We start from the raw sequence: 17,609 nt of genomic DNA, 5'->3' as shown, positions 1-17,609 counted from the left end.
CAAGAATTTCATATCCAGCCAAACTAAGTTTCATAAGTGAAGGAGAAATAAAATCCTTTACAGATAAGCAAATGCTTAGAGATTTTGTCACCACCAGGCCTGCCTTACAAGAGACCCTGAAGGAAGCCCTAAACATGGAACGGAACAACCGGTACCAGCAATTGCAAAGCATGCCAAAATGTAAAGACCATCGAGGCTAGGAAGAAACTGCATCAACTAACGAGCAAAAAAACCAGTTAATATCATAATGGCAGGATCAAGTTCACACATAACAATATTAACCTTAAATGCTAATAGACTAAATGCTCCAATGAAAAGACACAGACTGGCAAACTGGATAAAGAGTCAAGACCCATCAGTCTGCTGTATTCAGGAGACCCATCTCACATGCAGAGACATACATAGGCTCAAAATAAAGGGATGGAGGAAGATCTACCAAGCAAATAGAGAACAAAAAAAAGCAGGGTTTGCAATCCTAGTCTCTGATAAAATAGACTTTAAACCATCAAAGATCAAAAGAGACAAAGAAGGCCATTACATAATGGTAAAGGGATCAATTCAACAGGAAGAGCTAACTATCCTAAATATATATGCACCCAATACAGGAGCACCCAGATTCATAAAGCAAGTCCTTAGAGACTTACAAAGAGACTTAGACTCCCATACAATAATAATGGGAGACTTCAACACTCCACTGTCAACATTAGACAGATCCACGAGACAGAAAGTTAACAAGGTTGTCCAGGAATTGAACTCATCTCTGCACCAAGCAGACCTAATAGACATCTATAGAACTCTCCACCCCAAATCAACAGAATATACATTCTTCTCAGCACCACATCACACTTATTCCAAAATTGACCACATAATTGGAAGTAAAGCACATCTCAGCAATGTAAAAGAACAGAAATTATAACAAACTGTCTCTCAGACCACAGTGCAATCAAACTAGAACTCAGGACTAAGAAACTCAATCAAAACCGCTCAACTACATGGAAACTGAACAACCTGCTCCTGAATGACTACTGAGTACATAACGAAATGAAGGCAGAAATAAAGATGTTCTTTGAAACCAAAGATACAACATACCAGAATCTCTGGGACACATTTAAAGCAGTGTGTAGAGGGAAATTTATAGCACTAAATGCCCACAAGAGAAAGCTGGAAAGATCTAAAATTGACACTCTAACATCACAATTAAAAGAACTGGAGAAGCAAGAGCAAACACATTCAAAAGCTAGCAGAAGGCAAGAAATAACTAAGATCAGAGCAGAACTGAAGGAGATTGAGACACAAAAAACCCTCCAAAAAATCAATGAATCCAGGAGCTGGTTTTTTAAAAAGATCAACAAAATTGACAGACTGCTAGCAAGACTAATAAAGAAGAAAAGAGAGAGGAATCAAATAGACGCAATAAAAAATGATAAAGGGGATATCACCACGGACCCCACAGAAATACAAACTACCATCAGAGAATAAACACCTCTACGCAAATAAATTAGAAAATCTAGAAGAAATGGATAATTTCCTGGACACTTACACTCTTCCAAGACTAAACCAGGAAGAAGTTGAATCCCTGAATAGACCAATAGCAGGCTCTGAAATTGAGGCAATAATTAATAGCCTACCAACCAAAAAAAGTCCAGGACCAGATGGATTCACAGCTGAATTCTAACAGAGGTACAAAGAGGAGCTGGTACCATTCCTTCTGAAACTATTCCAATCAATTGAAAAAGAGGGAATCCTCCCTAACTCATTTTATGAGGCCAACATCATCCTGATACCAAAGCCTGGCAGAGACACAACAAAAAAAGAAAATTTTAGACCAATATCCCTGATGAACATCGATGCAAAAATCCTCAATAACATACTGGCAAACCGGATTCAGCAGCACATCAAAAAGCTTAACCACCATGATCAAGTGGGCTTCATGCCTGGGATGCAAGGCTGGTTCAACATTCGCAAATCAATAAACGTAATCCAGCATATAAACAGAACCAAAGACAAGAACCACATGATTATCTCAATAGATGCAGAAAAGGCTTTTGACAAAATTCAACAGCCCTTCATGCTAAAAACGCTCAATAAATTCGGTATTGATGGAACGTACCTCAAAATAATAAGAGCTATTTATGACAAACCCACAGCCGATATCATACTGAATGGGCAAAAACTGGAAAAATTCCCTTTGAAAACTGGCACAAGACAGGGATGCCCTCTCTCACCACTCCTATTCAACATAGTGTTGGAAGTTCTGGCTAGGGCAATCAGGCAAGAGAAAGAAATCAAGGGTATCCAGTTAGGAAAAGAAGTCAAATTGTCCCTGTTTGCAGATGACATGATTGTATATTTAGAAAACCCCATTGTCTCAGCCCAAAATCTCCTTAAGCTGATAAGCAACTTCAGCAAAGTCTCAGGATACAAAATCAATGTGCAAAAATCACAAGCATTCTTATACACCAGTAACAGACAAACAGAGAGCCAAATCATGAATGAACTTCCATTCACAATTGCTTCAAAGAGAATAAAATACCTAGGAATCCAACTTACAAGGGATGTAAAGGACCTCTTCAAGGAGAACTACAAACCACTGCTCAGTGAAATCAAAGAGGACACAAACAAATGGAAGAACATACCATGCTCATGGATAGGAAGAATCAATATCGTGAAAATGACCATACTGCCCAAGGTTATTTATAGATTCAATGCCATCTCCATCAAGCTACCAATGAGTTTCTTGACAGAATTGGAAAAAACTGCTTTAAAGTTCATATGGAACCAAAAAAGAGCCTGCATTGCCAAGACAATCCTAAGTCAAAAGAACAAAGCTGGAGGCATCACGCTACCTGACTTCAAACTATACTACAAGGCTACAGTAACCAAAACAGCATGGTACTGGTACCAAAACAGAGATGTAGACCAATGGAACAGAACAGAGTCCTCATAAATAATACCACACATCTACAGCCATCTGATCTTTGACAAACCTGAGAGAAACAAGAAATGGGGAAAGGACTCCCTATTTAATAAATGGTGCTGGGAAAATTGGCTAGCCATAAGTAGAAAGCTGAAACTCGATCCTTTCCTTACTCCTTATACGAAAATTAATTCAAGATGGATTAGAGTCTTAAATGTTAGACCTAAAACCATAAAAACCCTAGAAGAAAACCTAGGTAGTACCATTCAGGACATAGGCATGGGCAAGGACTTCATGTCTAAAACACCAAAAGCAACGGCAGCAAAAGCCAAAATTGACAAATGGGATATGATTAAACTAAAGAGCTTCTGCACAGCAGAAGAAACTACCATCAGAGTGAACAGGCAACCTACAGAATGGGAGAAAATTTTTGCAGTCTACTCATCTGACAAAGGACTATTATCCAGAATCTACAAAGAACTCAAACAAATTTACAAGAAAAAAACAAACAACCCCATCAAAAAGTGGGGAAAGGATATGAACAGACATTTCTCAAAAGAAGACATTCATACAGCCAACAGACACATGAAAAAATGCTCATCATCACTGGCCATCAGAGAAATGCAAATCAAAACCACAATGAGATACCATCTCACACCAGTTAGAATGGCAATCATTAAAAAGTCAGGAAACCACAGGTGCTGGAGAGGATGTGGAGAAATAGGAACACTTTTACACTGTTGGTGGGATTGTAAACTAGTTCAACCATTATGGAAAACAGTATGGCGATTCCTCAAGGATCTAGAACTAGATGTACCATATGACCCAGCCATCCCACTACTGGGTATATACCCAAAGGATTATAAATCATGCTGCTATAAAGACACATGCACACGTATGTTTATTGTGGCACTATTCACAAGAGCAAAGACTTGGAATCAACCCAAATGTCCATCTGTGACAGACTGGATTAAGAAAATGTGGCATATATACACCATGGAATATTATGCAGCCATAAAAAAGGATGAGTTTGCGTCCTTTGTAGGGACATGGATGCAGCTGGAAACCATCATTCTTAGCAAACTATCACAAGAACAGAAAACCAAACACTGCATGTTCTCACTCATAGGTGGGAACTGAACAATGACATCACTTGGACTCAGGAAGGGGAACATCACACATCGGGGCCTATCATGGGGAGGGGGCAGAGGGGAGGGATTGCATTGGGAGTTATACCTGATATAAATGACGAATTGATGGGTGCTGACGAGTTGATGGGTGCAGCACACCAACATGGCACAAGTATACATATGTAACAAACCTGCACGTTATGCACATGTACCCTAGAACTTAAAGTATAATAATAAAAAAAAATTATGTTCACTGTAGACGTTTCAGACATTAAAAGTGGAACAGGACCTAGAGAGGTGGCTCATGCCTGTAATCCCAGCACTTTGGGGGGCTGAATTTGGAGGATTGCTTGATGCCAGGAGTTCAAGACCAGCCTAGGCAACATAAACAAGACTCCATCTTTACAAAAAATGAAAAAATTAGCCACGTGTGGTGGCATTTGCCTATAGTCTTAGCTACTTGTGAGGCTGAGGTGGAAGGATTGCTTGAGCTCAGGAGTTCAAGGTTACAGTGAGCTATGATAGTGCCACTGCACTCCCACCTGGGTGACATAGCAAGATCCTCTCTCCAGAAAAAAAAAAGGCACAAGAAGAACATTAGACATACCCACAATCTCACCACCCAGATTTAATCATTATAAACATTTAAATATATGTTCTGCTAATATTTTCTTGGGTTGTGTGGGTATGTGTGTGGGTGTCTCTATATACTGATATATTTTTAATTGAGCTTGGACAAACATTTTTGTAAATGGCTTTTTTCACTTTCAGTAAAGGGCAGACATTCAAATTTTAGTTTTTCAGCGTATAATTTTTAATGACTATGATGTATTCTTTCAAATGGTATAAAATAAATGATTCTGAATATTGTCATATTGCTTTCAAGGTAGGTTATACCAATTTACAGTTACTTATTTGACAAAAATGGGTAAAACTTATTTTTAAATAATAAAAAGTGTTTTTCTTTTATTTTTGTTATTTTTTTTTACAAGCCCAAATCAGTTCCCCCTGTCCCCTGATAATTATGCAGGTCTTAACTGAAAATGAGTAAACTAGATCAATTTTAAGGCTTAAGTCCATAGATTCTTTGGGCCATATTTTGCACAGTCTAAATAGTGCCTAGAAATTCTGCCTAGAATTTCCACTCCTCTCTTCAGGACATGAAATGTTTTGAGTATACTGATTACTGATTGTGTGCCTTGGGAATGCAGTGTATTATAGCATGAAGAATTTCACTAAGAACTGAACCAAAAAGTATTGAAAAAGTTCAAGTCTGCCTGAAGTTTCATAAATATTTTTACCCTATTTGAAAAAGCAGGCATTTTTCTCTCCCATGCAGTCTATTAAGTCGTCAAGGTACCTGATTTAGGATTTAATTTGAAGTAAGCTGCAGACTTGACTACCTATTTTCATGATGAATTTGTTTTTAGCCTTCATTCAAGCCTCATTCTTAGCTTTCCACACTTGTATTGGGTACTGAAGAAATATTTTTACTGTGTGCTCTTTACTCCATTTAATTCCTTCAGTTGCTAAATTCTCCTCTGGTTTTATTTATACTTCATGAATTTGAGCAGATCTGTAATTTCTCATTGTTCACTGATGCCAGTTGAAAAATTCTCCCTGGTTGTTTTTATAGGGGTAGCTGTCATGTTTATACTACATTTCAAGAAACGTCCATCTTTTAAATTTGCTGTCTAAATGCATTTAATTTTTAAGAGAGCAGTTGTAAAGTTGTGAACTTGACATCTTTCCACTTGAGTATGCATAATTATACAGAGCTTTCTTTTTCCTGTGCTGATTTTATTCTGGGCTGTTTGTATAAGAAGCATAATTTGCCACCTCTGGCAAGAATAAAGACACCTTTGCTGTCTTGTTTCCTTTTCTTTAAGCTGCTACTACAAGTCTGGTTACATCCCCAGGGAGAGGTGGGAAACGTGTCTTTGCTCTCTGAAGCCCATTTCTCAAGGGGACCTCAAAACTCACATGGGTCCTATTTACATTGTAATTGGTCACTGGCTGGCTCATACAGCTGTTTCAACTTAAACCCTAGACAGTTGCTATGGAGATGGTTGACTAGAAATAGGTCACGTTAAAGTCCTTTTTCCTCCGAATATAAGGGGGTGCTGTAACTCTGGAAATTGTCTCAGTTGACCAGAGAATGCGTAGGTGGAAAACCACATCCAAAAAAATGTCTCTTTTTAGGTTGAGGTTTATCATAGATGCCAGTCCACTCATGTTGCTGCTTCTGCTCTGTAAACAACACACCTGAACACTATTCCTGTTAAAAGGAATTAGAGATGTCACAATCTGCAGTATAGCCTTGATAAAATGCCTAATATATGACTCTTAAAAGTTGTTTATTTTGTTAAGTTCCGAAACCTAGTAGAATAGCACTTATTTTCAAGACAGAGTCAGGATTTCAAGAACAAGTTATTTGAAATGTTTAGAAACAGTGACACTTGGAAAAGGAAAGCATCTAGTGAGTTTGGATGGGATTTGCCCTAAATTTGGCCAGAAAATATTTGACATTCCAAGGGAAACTTGGGCAGGATGAATAAGGCCCTACCTCTGATTTTGTCAGTCCTCAGTTGTGGGGTGACTTTGATTACTTGTCTTTCCTTCTTCATGTGTGAAATGGGAAAATGGTTTCTGACTGTGCATCTGACCATCACAATGGTGACTTATGATCTGTCTTACAGACAAGTGTGTAGTTTTGTTCCCTTACAGGGGCCCAAGCTTTCTGGAGTTTGGAGGTTGAGGAATGTGGATCCCTCCTGTATTCTGTTTACCCCTCACACCCTCCCTGATATGGTTTGACTGTGTCCCCAACCAAATCTCATCTTGAATGAATTGTAGCTCCCATAATCTTAACGGGTCGTGGGAGGGACCCGGTGGGAAGTGATTGAATCATGGAGCTGGGTTTTTCCCACACTGTTCTTGTGAGAGTGAGTAAGTCTCACGAGAGCTGATGGTTTTATAAAAGAGGGTTCCCCTGCGCATGCTCTCTTGCCCTCTTGCCTGCTGCCATGTAAGGCATGCCTTTGCTCCCCCTTCACCTTCCACCATGCCATGATTGTGAGGCCTCCACAGCCATGTGGAATGTGAGACAATTAAACCTCTTTCCTTTGTAAATTACCCAGTTTCGGGTATGTCTTTATTAGCAGTATGAGAATGGACTAATACACTCCCCTTGCCCTACCCTCATAGTGCTGCTTGCTTTAGAGAGTGGGTTAGTTCATGTGTGGATGGTTCTCACACCTTGACTGTGATGGAAGATGGTACGTCTTCTTGAGAAGTCTTTGGAAGTGACACATGTTCCAACACTTCCTTCACCTCTTAGCCCTTGGTCACTTTTCTCAGCTGATCAGTACTCTGAAAAGGGTGAACTGGTGGGTGGAGGGGGCTCAAGCTGAAGAGATATGGGGGTAGATTTTCACTAATTAGCATATATGTTCTTTGAAAGCTCTAAGAGAATATTGTAACTTGTAATAACATAAATGAATAGTAGTAATAATGACAGTTAACATTCTGTACCAGGTACTTTTCTAAGCACTTTACATGTATTTTTAAATTTAATCCTTATAACAACCACAGAAAGTAGATAGTAGTATTTTATCCCCACTTTGCAGATGAGTAAACTGAGGCCTGAAGGGGTTAAATATGCAGCTGGAGATCTTGTAGCTTGTAAAAAGTGGTACTGTTGTTCAAGCTTAGGCAGCTTGGCTCTAGGGTCAGATACTCTTACCACTATGCTACTATGAACTGTATGTTAATATTTAAGAAGAGTAATCTTTTTTTTCCTAATTATCATAATGCAGTAGATAATTTGCTTTCCCCAGAGGACATTTAGCAATGTCTGGAGACATTTTTGTGTGCCACAGTTGGCGTGGGAGCGGGAGGATGCAACTGGCATCTAGTGGGTAGAGGTCAGAGACACTGCTAAACATCCTGCAATACATAAGACAGTCTCCTATAACAAGGTATTTGGCCTTAAAATATCAGCAGTACTGAGGTTGAGAAAACCTGTGATAGTGACGCACACTCATTCTAAAAATGTCTAATAGTACTCTCCTGATCCTTTGCTCATGTTAAGTTTATGTATAGTCTTTCCAGACATTTTTCTCCTGATGATAATAACAAAGATTGTTATGCATACATTTTACAGAAACGGAATCAGATGTGTATTCTGTAGGTTACCTTTGTGACAGTATATTATTTTCATATTTCCTTATTAGAGTATATTTTGATAACTAGCCATATAGTATTCCTTTTTTCATGGACACCAAGGACAGTTGGGTTATTTTGTAATTCTCAGTTAGAAACAATATTATGTCTAGATTTACTATACATATATCTTTGCATACTTGCTTCAGGTCTTACTATTTTGGACCAAAAAACTAGGTTGCAGCCCTTGGTCAAGGATAGTGTTATCGTGGTGGTGTTCTCTTCCCCGTCCTCCAGCTAGTGTGTTGGCGTGTTTTTTCCATCTTACTGTGCACCTGATTGAGATTGGTGATCATCGTATAGCTCCATGATGTTAAGCTAGTAGTGTGTTTTGCGTGGGTTGCTAGGGTAGCATGAAAGATTTCAGAAAGAATAGATGCCGAGAAAAAAGAAAAGCAGGTGTCTAGAATGAGAGAAAGTGTGAGTGAGTAGGTGTGTGTATAGCAGAGGGTGGGGTAGCGGGTGGAAGGAGATAAAAAAACTATAGTACTAACATGTGTAGGGTGATATCTGGACCCACCAATTTGTATTTTAGAGACATTTATCAAGGAAAATGAGGTGACTAATTGTACACTTTCTATCCCAGTTATTGCAACTGAGGAATTAATTGTTGTATTAAGCCATTCTTGCATTGCTGTAAAGAAATACCTGAGGCTGGGTAGTTTATAAAGAAAGAGGTCTAATTGGCTCATGGTTTTGCAGGCTGTACCGGAAATGTAGCTCTGGTATCAGCTTTTGGGGAGGCCTCAGGAGACTTTCGATCATGGCAGAGGACGAAGTGGGAGCAGGAGCTTCCCATGGTGAAAGCAGGAGCAAGAGAGTGAGGTGGGGGGAGGTGCCACACACTTTTGACCAGATCTCCTGTGAACACAGTGAGAGCTCACTCATCACCAAGGGGACGGCGCAAGCAATTCATAATGGTTCTGCTCCAGTGATCCAAAGACCTCCCACCAGGCCCTACATCCAATGCTGGAGATTATATTAATATTTTAACATGAGATTTAAGTGGGGATAATAAATAAACTATGACAAATATTATATGTAAAATAAATACTTTTAAAACTATTTAATATACCAACTGTCTTAAATCATACTCTGAGGATTCCTGGGACTTGTAGATCCCCTCCAAGAATCAGGTTCAGTGCTAGCCATATAGTGGGTGCTCAATAATATTTGTAACCAGATTGAATTGAGAGGAAAAGGAGAGTAGAAGAGTATGGGCTGAGAGGCCACTAGAGAGAAGCCCTGGGGACTTCTATACATAGACTGACTTGAGGGAAAGCTCCCCTTTGAAAAAGGGGTAGGCTCCAATCCCATCCAGGTTGCTATGAATGCTATTAATTCATTCCTTTTTATGGCTGAGTAGTATTCCATTGTGTGTGTGTGTGTGTGTGTGTGTGTGTGTGTGTGTGTGTGTATCACAGTTTCTTCATTCACTTGTTGATTGGTGGGCATTTGGGTTGGTTCCACATTTTTGCAATTGGGAATTATGCTGCTAGAAACATGTGTGCAAGTATCTTTTTCATGTAATGACTTCCTCTGGGTAGATACCCAGTAGTGGGATTGCTGTATCAAGTGGTAGCTCTACTTTTAGTTCCTTAGGGAATCTCCACGCTATTTCCATTATTCTAAGTGAAGGTAACTCAGGAATGGAAAACCAAACAACATATGTTCTCACTTATAAGTGGGAGCTAGGCTATGAGGATGCAAAGGCATAAGAATGACACAGTGGACTTTAGGGCCTCAGGGGAAGTGATAAAAGACCACAAATTGGGTTCAGTGTATACTGCTCAGGAGATGGGTGCACCAAAATCTCACAGATCACCACTAAAGCACTTACTCGTGTAATCAAATACCACCTGTTCCCCAGAAACCTAAGGAAATAAAAAGTTTAAAAATAAATAAATAAATAATTTTTTTTTAAAAAAAAGAAGAAAAAGGGGTAGGAAATGGCAGGGGCCTTCTCATGTTTAAGGCTTGTGTTTGTCTCTGCTAAAGCTGTGCACATGTGTATTCTAGGACCCAGCTGTTCCACTCCACCGTGTACTGTTGGCAAAAATGCATACATATATTTGCCAAAAGCCACAAACTCTTTTAAGAATATCCATAGAAGCAGTACTATTCATAATAACCCCAAACTGGAACTACCCAAATGCCCATTAGTAGTAGAATGGATAAACAAATCATAATTTTTAAAAAAAATCACTAGTGATGAAATATTCTCATACCCACAAAAGGGTATGAGAAGAAAAGTCATTCTAGTATCTACCACTCAGATTTCACAGAGGTTAACATATTGCTATATTTTATCATTCTTTTAAGCTTTTTTTATTTTTATTTTTTAATTTAAGAACTAGAACCTTCTGGTGGTGGCGTTAGTGTTGGGGACAGGGTAGAGTTGGGAGAATGATCTGAGGATCGTCCTGAAACACAAGTGTGGGCTGACCTGAGCTTTCACTGCAGCTCCTCCCTTGACACTGAATGAGTTACCTGTCATGGGCACCTAAACCTGCACAGCCCAGTCAGTGAGAACAGCCCCAGATGAGCTTCTACAGCACCACAAATGAAATAGAAAGAAGCCATGCCTTTTCACTCTCCTGTTCTCTGTAAAATAAAACACCTTGCTGTAGTGTCGTTTAAGGAGCTAATGCCTTCTTTTGTTGAAATATTTTAAAAATTGGTTTTTCCCACCAAATTGTGATTGAGATATCATGAATATTCTGATTGTGTTGGTGTGAAAAGAGAATGAACAAGAATGGGGCTTGGTGTTTTCAGTGATTGCTGTAATGGTTAGCAGGAAAATGTTCTCCCTTAACTTCTACTCAGACAAGCTCAAAAGGATGAAAGCAATCAAAGAGTAACATTGTTGTGGGGATAACCATGAGTCACTTTCTTTTGTATTTGTATTTGTATTGGAAGAATCATTTGCAGGCCAGATGCAGTGGCTCACACCTGTAATCCCGGCACTTTGGGAGGCCAAGTTGGGCAGGGATCACTTGAGCCCAGTAGTTCAAGACCAGCCTGGGCAACATGGCAAAACCCCGTCTCTACAGAAAATACAAAAAATTTAGCTGGGCATTGTGGCGCACACCTGTAGTCCCAGGTACTTGGGATGCTGAGATGGGAGGATCACCTGAGCTGAGGAGGTCAAGGCTGCAGTGAGCCATGACCGTGCCAGTGTTCTCCAACCTAGGCGACAGGGTGAGACCCTGTCTCAAAAAAAAAAAAAAAAAAAAAAAAAGAATCATTTGCAACATCCGTTCTTTAGCTAGTATTAGCAGCAATGATTAGTTTTGTGGCTCTCCTTGTGACTGAGTGTCATGGGGCCATAGTGAGACTGGTTTCCTTTACTGAGTGCTTGCTAAGTCATATTAACCTCAGTTGCTAAGGGCATAGTCATAAGTCCTGTATGCGTATTATATTTCCTCCTTGTAATAACCCAAGATATAGGTGCTGTTACTATCTCTATCTCCACGTGAGAAAACAGGCTTGGGGAAAGAGGTTAAATAAGTTGCCTTGGGTCACACTGTGAACAGCAGAGCCATGATTCAAATCTCATTTTGACTGGCTCCAAAGCCTGTGTTCCTAACTAAACCATTCACTAAATGAGGACCACATACTGTTGTTATTTTGGTTAACAGAACCATAAAGTAGGAGTTAAGGTTCTAGTTGCAGTTTGCTGAGCATTTTCCAATCTTACCTCATTTGACCTCTGTATTCTGAGTTAGGTGAGGCAGGTGGGTGTGCTCCCATTTCACAGACAAGGACTAGGAGGGTCCAGACAAGTAGTGAACTTGCCCAGGGTCACCCAGCCAATGTTGGGTTGGAAGTTTAATCAGGGTCTTTTGAGAACACACCCCATTTTTTCCTCTGTGCTTCAGCTTGATCTCTGACCACAATGGATGACCTTCAGCCTCACATTTAATTGTAAGGTTAACTATGTTTCCCCATCTTTTAAATAGGAGCAGCACTACCTGTCTCACTTGTTAGAGATTATAGAGGATTGACTAGCCATGCACTTTTAAAAAATTCTTACAAAGGCCGGGCACGGTGGCTCACTCCTATAATCCCAGCACTTTGGGAGGCCGAGGCGGGCGGATCACGAGGTCAGGAGATTGAGACCATCTTGGCTAACACAGTGAAACCCCATCTCTACTAAAAATACAAAAAATTAGCTGGGCGTGGTGGCATGTGCCTTTAGTCCCAGCTGCTTGGGAGGCTGAGGCAAGAGAATCAGTTGAACCTGGGAGGCAGAGGTTGCAGTGAGCCAAGATTGTACCCCCTGCACTCCAGCCTGGGTGACAGAGCAAGACGCTGTCTCAAAAAAAAAAAATTCTTACAGATAAACACCATTTAAATACATATTTATTTGTTCACTGTGATGCTTTATGATATTACATAATACTCTTTTGTTAAAGATTTATTTACATATAAGTCTTTTTTTTTTTTTTTTTTTTTTTTTTTTTTGGTATTCTGGCAAATGTATTTGTTTGGTAACCCAAATGGAAGTTGAAGACACTGAGATTTTTGCTGCATGCACTAAGTTGATGTTTTTCTAGAGTTGATGTTAGTAGCTAACATCAGCCTGTTCTGGGTTGCTTTGAGGTTGCAGCTGCTCCCTGGTGGTTACCTGTGAAAGGCGCTAACTGGAGACACCCAGAAGGGCCCGACTCTACTATTCGGCACAGGTGAGGCTGGTCCCTCCTTCCCCAGTTGACAAGTTCCATTGCAAAACAGATACCCTTTGCTCTGGCAAAAGAACTTAGTGGGCGTCTTCATCTGTAAAATGGTGAGAATGACAAACTGTAATTGATTGGTAGGAAAATAAGCTGGTGGGAAATAATGTATGTAAAGACCCAAACATTGCACCTTGCTCATAAGAAGGCTCTTAATTAGTGGCCTCTTTCCTTCCTCATTTGGCCTGTCAAAGAGTTGCCTCTTCCCATTTTCCCTGCTCCTTTTGAGAGGCCTATTCCAAACCTCATGACTTGTTTAATCTTTACATTGTGTTTCTATTCTCTCTTATTAGTGGGTCATTATGAGGAAGAAGACATCTGTCTTACAGATAACTAATTGTGTCCTGCCAAGTTGCCACTGTAGAAGCCCAGGCCTTGGGTATAGGATTCACATGATCTTTAGTCCCGGATTGGAATTCTTTGAAGCCACCATCTAACTGGAAAACCACAGAGAGCCAAGTCGGTCAGCAAGTCTCCAGGGTGGCAAGGAAATAATTATCTCAAGCAAAAATAGAGTAACACTTTAAACCCTGGAGTTGGAGCAAGGTTTGGGTTAGGACTCAGCATCTCAGCAGCCCAAGAAACCTACTCTTCTAACCTAATTTTTCAGATGCAATTTTTAAGTCACTATTTTTAACAACATTCCTGGTTATTGCCCTCATTGTCAGGGAGCTGGGAGTATAGGAAGTTCAGCTTTAGGGATATAGCCCCTTGACAAAAGTCAAACGTCTTTCAAAGCCTGAATTGGAAACCTCTGTGCTGAAATTAGGCTTCAAGGTGGAAGTTATAGGATTCCTGGGCTTCTCAGGTAGACTTGGCTTCTTAGCTCCCAGTTAATATCTGCTTTCCTGAATTTAGTAACAGAGGAAAAAGCTAAGGGAGGAAGGAAAACCCAAAGGGAAATGTATGTTATTCATGCAGTCAACACCAATGGGTCTTCTGAGAGGAGTACATCTCTTGGCTGTGCTGGGAAACAGTGACTGACACGTGATAGGTACTCAGTAGATGTTTGTTGAAAGAATAAATGAAAGGCCTGGTGTAATTACTGTGGGGAATTGAAAGGTGTATAAGGAATGGACTAGGAATGTGTAGCCCACTTTAAAAAAAGTGAGCAGGGAATTCATCCAAAGCCATCTAGTGCTGGGTGAGTGAGTCTATCCCCTTTTTCTCTGTTTTTTTTTTTTTTTTTTTTTTTTTTTTTTTTTTTAACCAAGCTTCCACACCCTTTATACCCTCAGGAGAAAAAGACTGGCCACCTGTAGAGGAAAAGTAGAAAAACACAGAATTGAAAGCCAAGGGTCACGGGGTGGGTTCTGTGGAAACAGAGGCTGAGATAGAGTTTAGGATGCAGAATGTTAGGGCTCCACACCTGTGGAAAGGAGGTGGCCAGAGCAGGACCAGGCAGAGGGAAAAATCAAAGCCACAATGCAGGTCCAACCAAGCTCCATCCAATACAGGGGCCTGTAGGGTGTATGTGGCCCTTAGGTTGAGCCACTGTAGGCTGAAATGGCTGGGTCTGTATGCCCCTGCTGTGGTTGGTTAGTCACTGGTGGCTCTGAGATGGCTCTCAGCTCTGCTAAACCCCAAAGGAGCTAGAAGCTTCTGCTGATGGCCCTCCTAGCAGCTGGAGTATCTCTGCGTCTGCCATAGCAATGAAATTCTGTGGGAGTCCAAGCCTACAAAGTGAAGAAATGTTTTCAGTCTAGCTCCCAGTGGAACTGTAATCCATTTTGGAGCCTGGGTTGTCAGAAACCCTTGGTGGAGTGTGACAGATGTAGCATGGCTGGGGTTTGACTTCAGGACCAGGATGACCTCAGTGTCACAGATTGAAATGAGGGGGATTATGGGCACTTTGCTGAAGCCAGTTCCTGCTTCCTGTTGTGGTTGGTGCTGCTTTTCATTCTACTTTTGCTGTTCACCAGGCCGGATCATCCAGTTCTCCATGTCTCCTGGAATGATGCGGTTGCCTACTGCACGTGGGCAGGGAAGCGGCTGCCCACGGAAGCCGAGTGGGAATACAGCTGTCGGGGAGGCCTGCACAATAGGTACTTAGAGGGTCTCATCTTGCCTGACAATATGTTGATCATTTGAACAAACAAACAAACAACAAAAAACTCCATGGAACTTACTTTGGTTAGAAAGTTAGCAATGACAATAATTCTTTTTCTTATTTTTCCACAAAATTACTTAGAAGACACTGGAGAATGGTTCACAAATCTTTTATCACCCCTAAACCAAGTGTCTGGCCAAGTGGGCTCCCTGCAGCCCCAAAGCAAGTCCTAGCAATTCAACCCCCTTGAGTTACATATCACTGTTTAGAGCTTCTTGGCAGACTGCCTTGCTTTTAGCATTTTCTTATTTTGGGCATCTCCTGAAGCAGCGGTATTTCTCTGCTTCTAGAGCCATGAGACAGAAAACTCATGTTGGGTTCACATCTTCTAGGAAAGGCTCCTTAAAATAGCCCAGGCTTCATAAAAAAGTGTGGTGTGGTGGTGCCTGATCACGCTACCGTATAAGTCCAAAGTGAGGTCTACTCTCCCGCTTTCTATAAGTCCTTCTTTTAGTTTTGTGATTTCAGGCCTCCTGAGTACCTGGGCAAGACTGAGGCTGTTGTGGACATGACATGAGAAGTTATAAGGAAATTGAAAATAAATCCTGATTAAAAGCTTTGTTTATTTATATATATATTTTAAAAGGCTCACTCAGAACAAGTGAGCAATGTTCTCTTTTTCATTGCATCCCTTCTGTTGACTTTAATCCAAAACCTGTGCCTGTTTGACAGGCTGATGCCTGTGTCTCTTCTGACAGACTTTTCCCCTGGGGCAACAAACTGCAGCCCAAAGGCCAGCATTATGCCAACATTTGGCAGGGCGAGTTTCCGGTGACCAACACTGGCGAGGACGGCTTCCAAGGAACTGCGCCCGTGAGTAATGAGACCTCTGCAGGAGGGTGGCAGCTGCTGAGAACTGCGGCTCCCAGTAGACATGGGTGAAAGGCATTGCTCATTTTCTGACTCACATGGTGTTCCCTTCGTGTATGCATTCACTGTTGCACGTAGTAAATACTAATAATTAATCAGATGTTCTTTTTGTATAATGGATTTTCTTTTCTAATTCCATAATACTTATTGTAGAATATTTGGAAAAACAAGAAGACTATAAAGGAGAAAGCTAAACTGACCTGGAATTCTACCACCCAGAAATAACCTCTGTTAGCATATCGGTGCATTTCTTCCCCATTTGTTCTCTGTGTTGATGATGCTAATAATGGCTTGTAGTTGTTGAGTGTTTGCAACGTGCCAGGCATTGTGCTAAGGCATTTGCATGAATTGTCTCATTTACTGTCCATTCAACTCTGTAAGGTAGGTACTATTATCCCCATTTTCCAGGTGATCATTCTGAGGCACAGAGAGGTTAACTAACTTGTTCAAGGTTACACAGCTGGAAAGCAGCACAGCTGGAATTTGAACCAGGTTGGTTTGTTTCCAAAGCCCACGCTCTTAACTACCATATTTGCCAGCATATGTGTTTCTGGTGTATATGTATCATATTTTTTTACATATTGCATTTAGGTCAGACTGGATACAGTATTTAAAATCCTACTATTTTAAATAGTTTTAAATTATAGGCAGGGACTATATCAGAAACGTTTCATCTGTCATTAGCAGTATGCCACAAATACATTGTCTTTCAGCAGCTGGGTAACCTATCATATAAATAAACCCCAATGTATTTATCAGAAACAGGTTATTTCTGTTTTTTTTTTTCCACAGTGAACATCTTGTACATAAATATTAACCTATATCTTTGATGATTTTTGAAAGATAGATTCCCAGCAGTGAAATAATTCAGTCAAAGGCTAGAAAACTTTCTTGGTAAGAGTTTCAGATATATGGCCAAATTGTTTTCCAGAACGCTTGGGGCATGTTTTCCTCTGTGGGTGTATGGTGTATAAGAGTTCTTTTCTCACCGTTCTTTTGTTGGCATAATCATATACTCATAAAGCCATGACTTAGTCTTAGTGCCTTTGTGCTGCTGTAAGAAAATACCACAGACTGGATAATTTGTAAACAACAGAAATTTATTTCTCACAATTCTGGAGGCTCAGAAGTCCAAGACCAAGGCACCAGCATGATTGATGTTGGCTGCATCCACCAGAAGGAGCTCTCCTGGCAGAAGGCAGAAGACGGGCAAAAGAGCACTCACTTCAACCTTGAGCCATTTTATTTGCTTAATTATCTATCTGTTTATTTATTTATTTTTGAAACAGAGTCTCACTCTGTCACCCCGGCTGTAGTGCAGTGGTGTAATCTTGGGTCACTGCAACCTCTGTCTCCTGGGTTCAAGCAATTCTCCCATTTCAACCTCCCAAGTAGCTGGGATGACAGGTGCACACCATCACGCCTGGCTAATTTTTGTATTTTTATTAGAGACAGGGTTTCACCATGTTGGCCAGGCTGGTCTTGAACTTCTGACTTCAGGTGATCCTCCCGCCTCAGCCGCCCAAAGTGTTGGGATTATAGGCATGAGCCACTGCACCCGGCCCTTTGATGATTTTTTATTTTTTATTTTATTTTATTTTATTTTTTTTTTGAGACGGAGT

At 40.5% G+C, this 17,609-nt stretch overlaps 1 protein-coding gene across 4 annotated transcripts in view; it reads left to right on the top strand.

Annotated features, from left to right (window-relative positions):
• Nucleotides 1-17,609, top strand: part of SUMF1 (sulfatase modifying factor 1) — a 110,805-nt gene that overhangs the window by 40,601 nt on the left and 52,595 nt on the right. For all 4 annotated transcript variants that reach the window (XM_010365738.2, XM_010365731.1, XM_030921684.1 and 1 more), the window contains exons 4-6: nt 12,877-12,959; nt 14,930-15,052; nt 15,816-15,930. In XM_010365738.2, coding sequence (XP_010364040.1) covers nt 12,877-12,959; nt 14,930-15,052; nt 15,816-15,930 — 321 coding nt within the window. The remainder of the gene's footprint in view (nt 1-12,876; nt 12,960-14,929; nt 15,053-15,815; nt 15,931-17,609) is intronic.

This window comes from Rhinopithecus roxellana, chromosome 1 (assembly GCF_007565055.1).
Source record: "Rhinopithecus roxellana isolate Shanxi Qingling chromosome 1, ASM756505v1, whole genome shotgun sequence".
Classification (NCBI taxonomy): Eukaryota; Metazoa; Chordata; class Mammalia; order Primates; family Cercopithecidae; genus Rhinopithecus; species Rhinopithecus roxellana.
The sequence above is the reverse complement of the archived record's forward strand: the minus strand, read 5'-3'. Positions and strand labels throughout refer to the sequence as shown.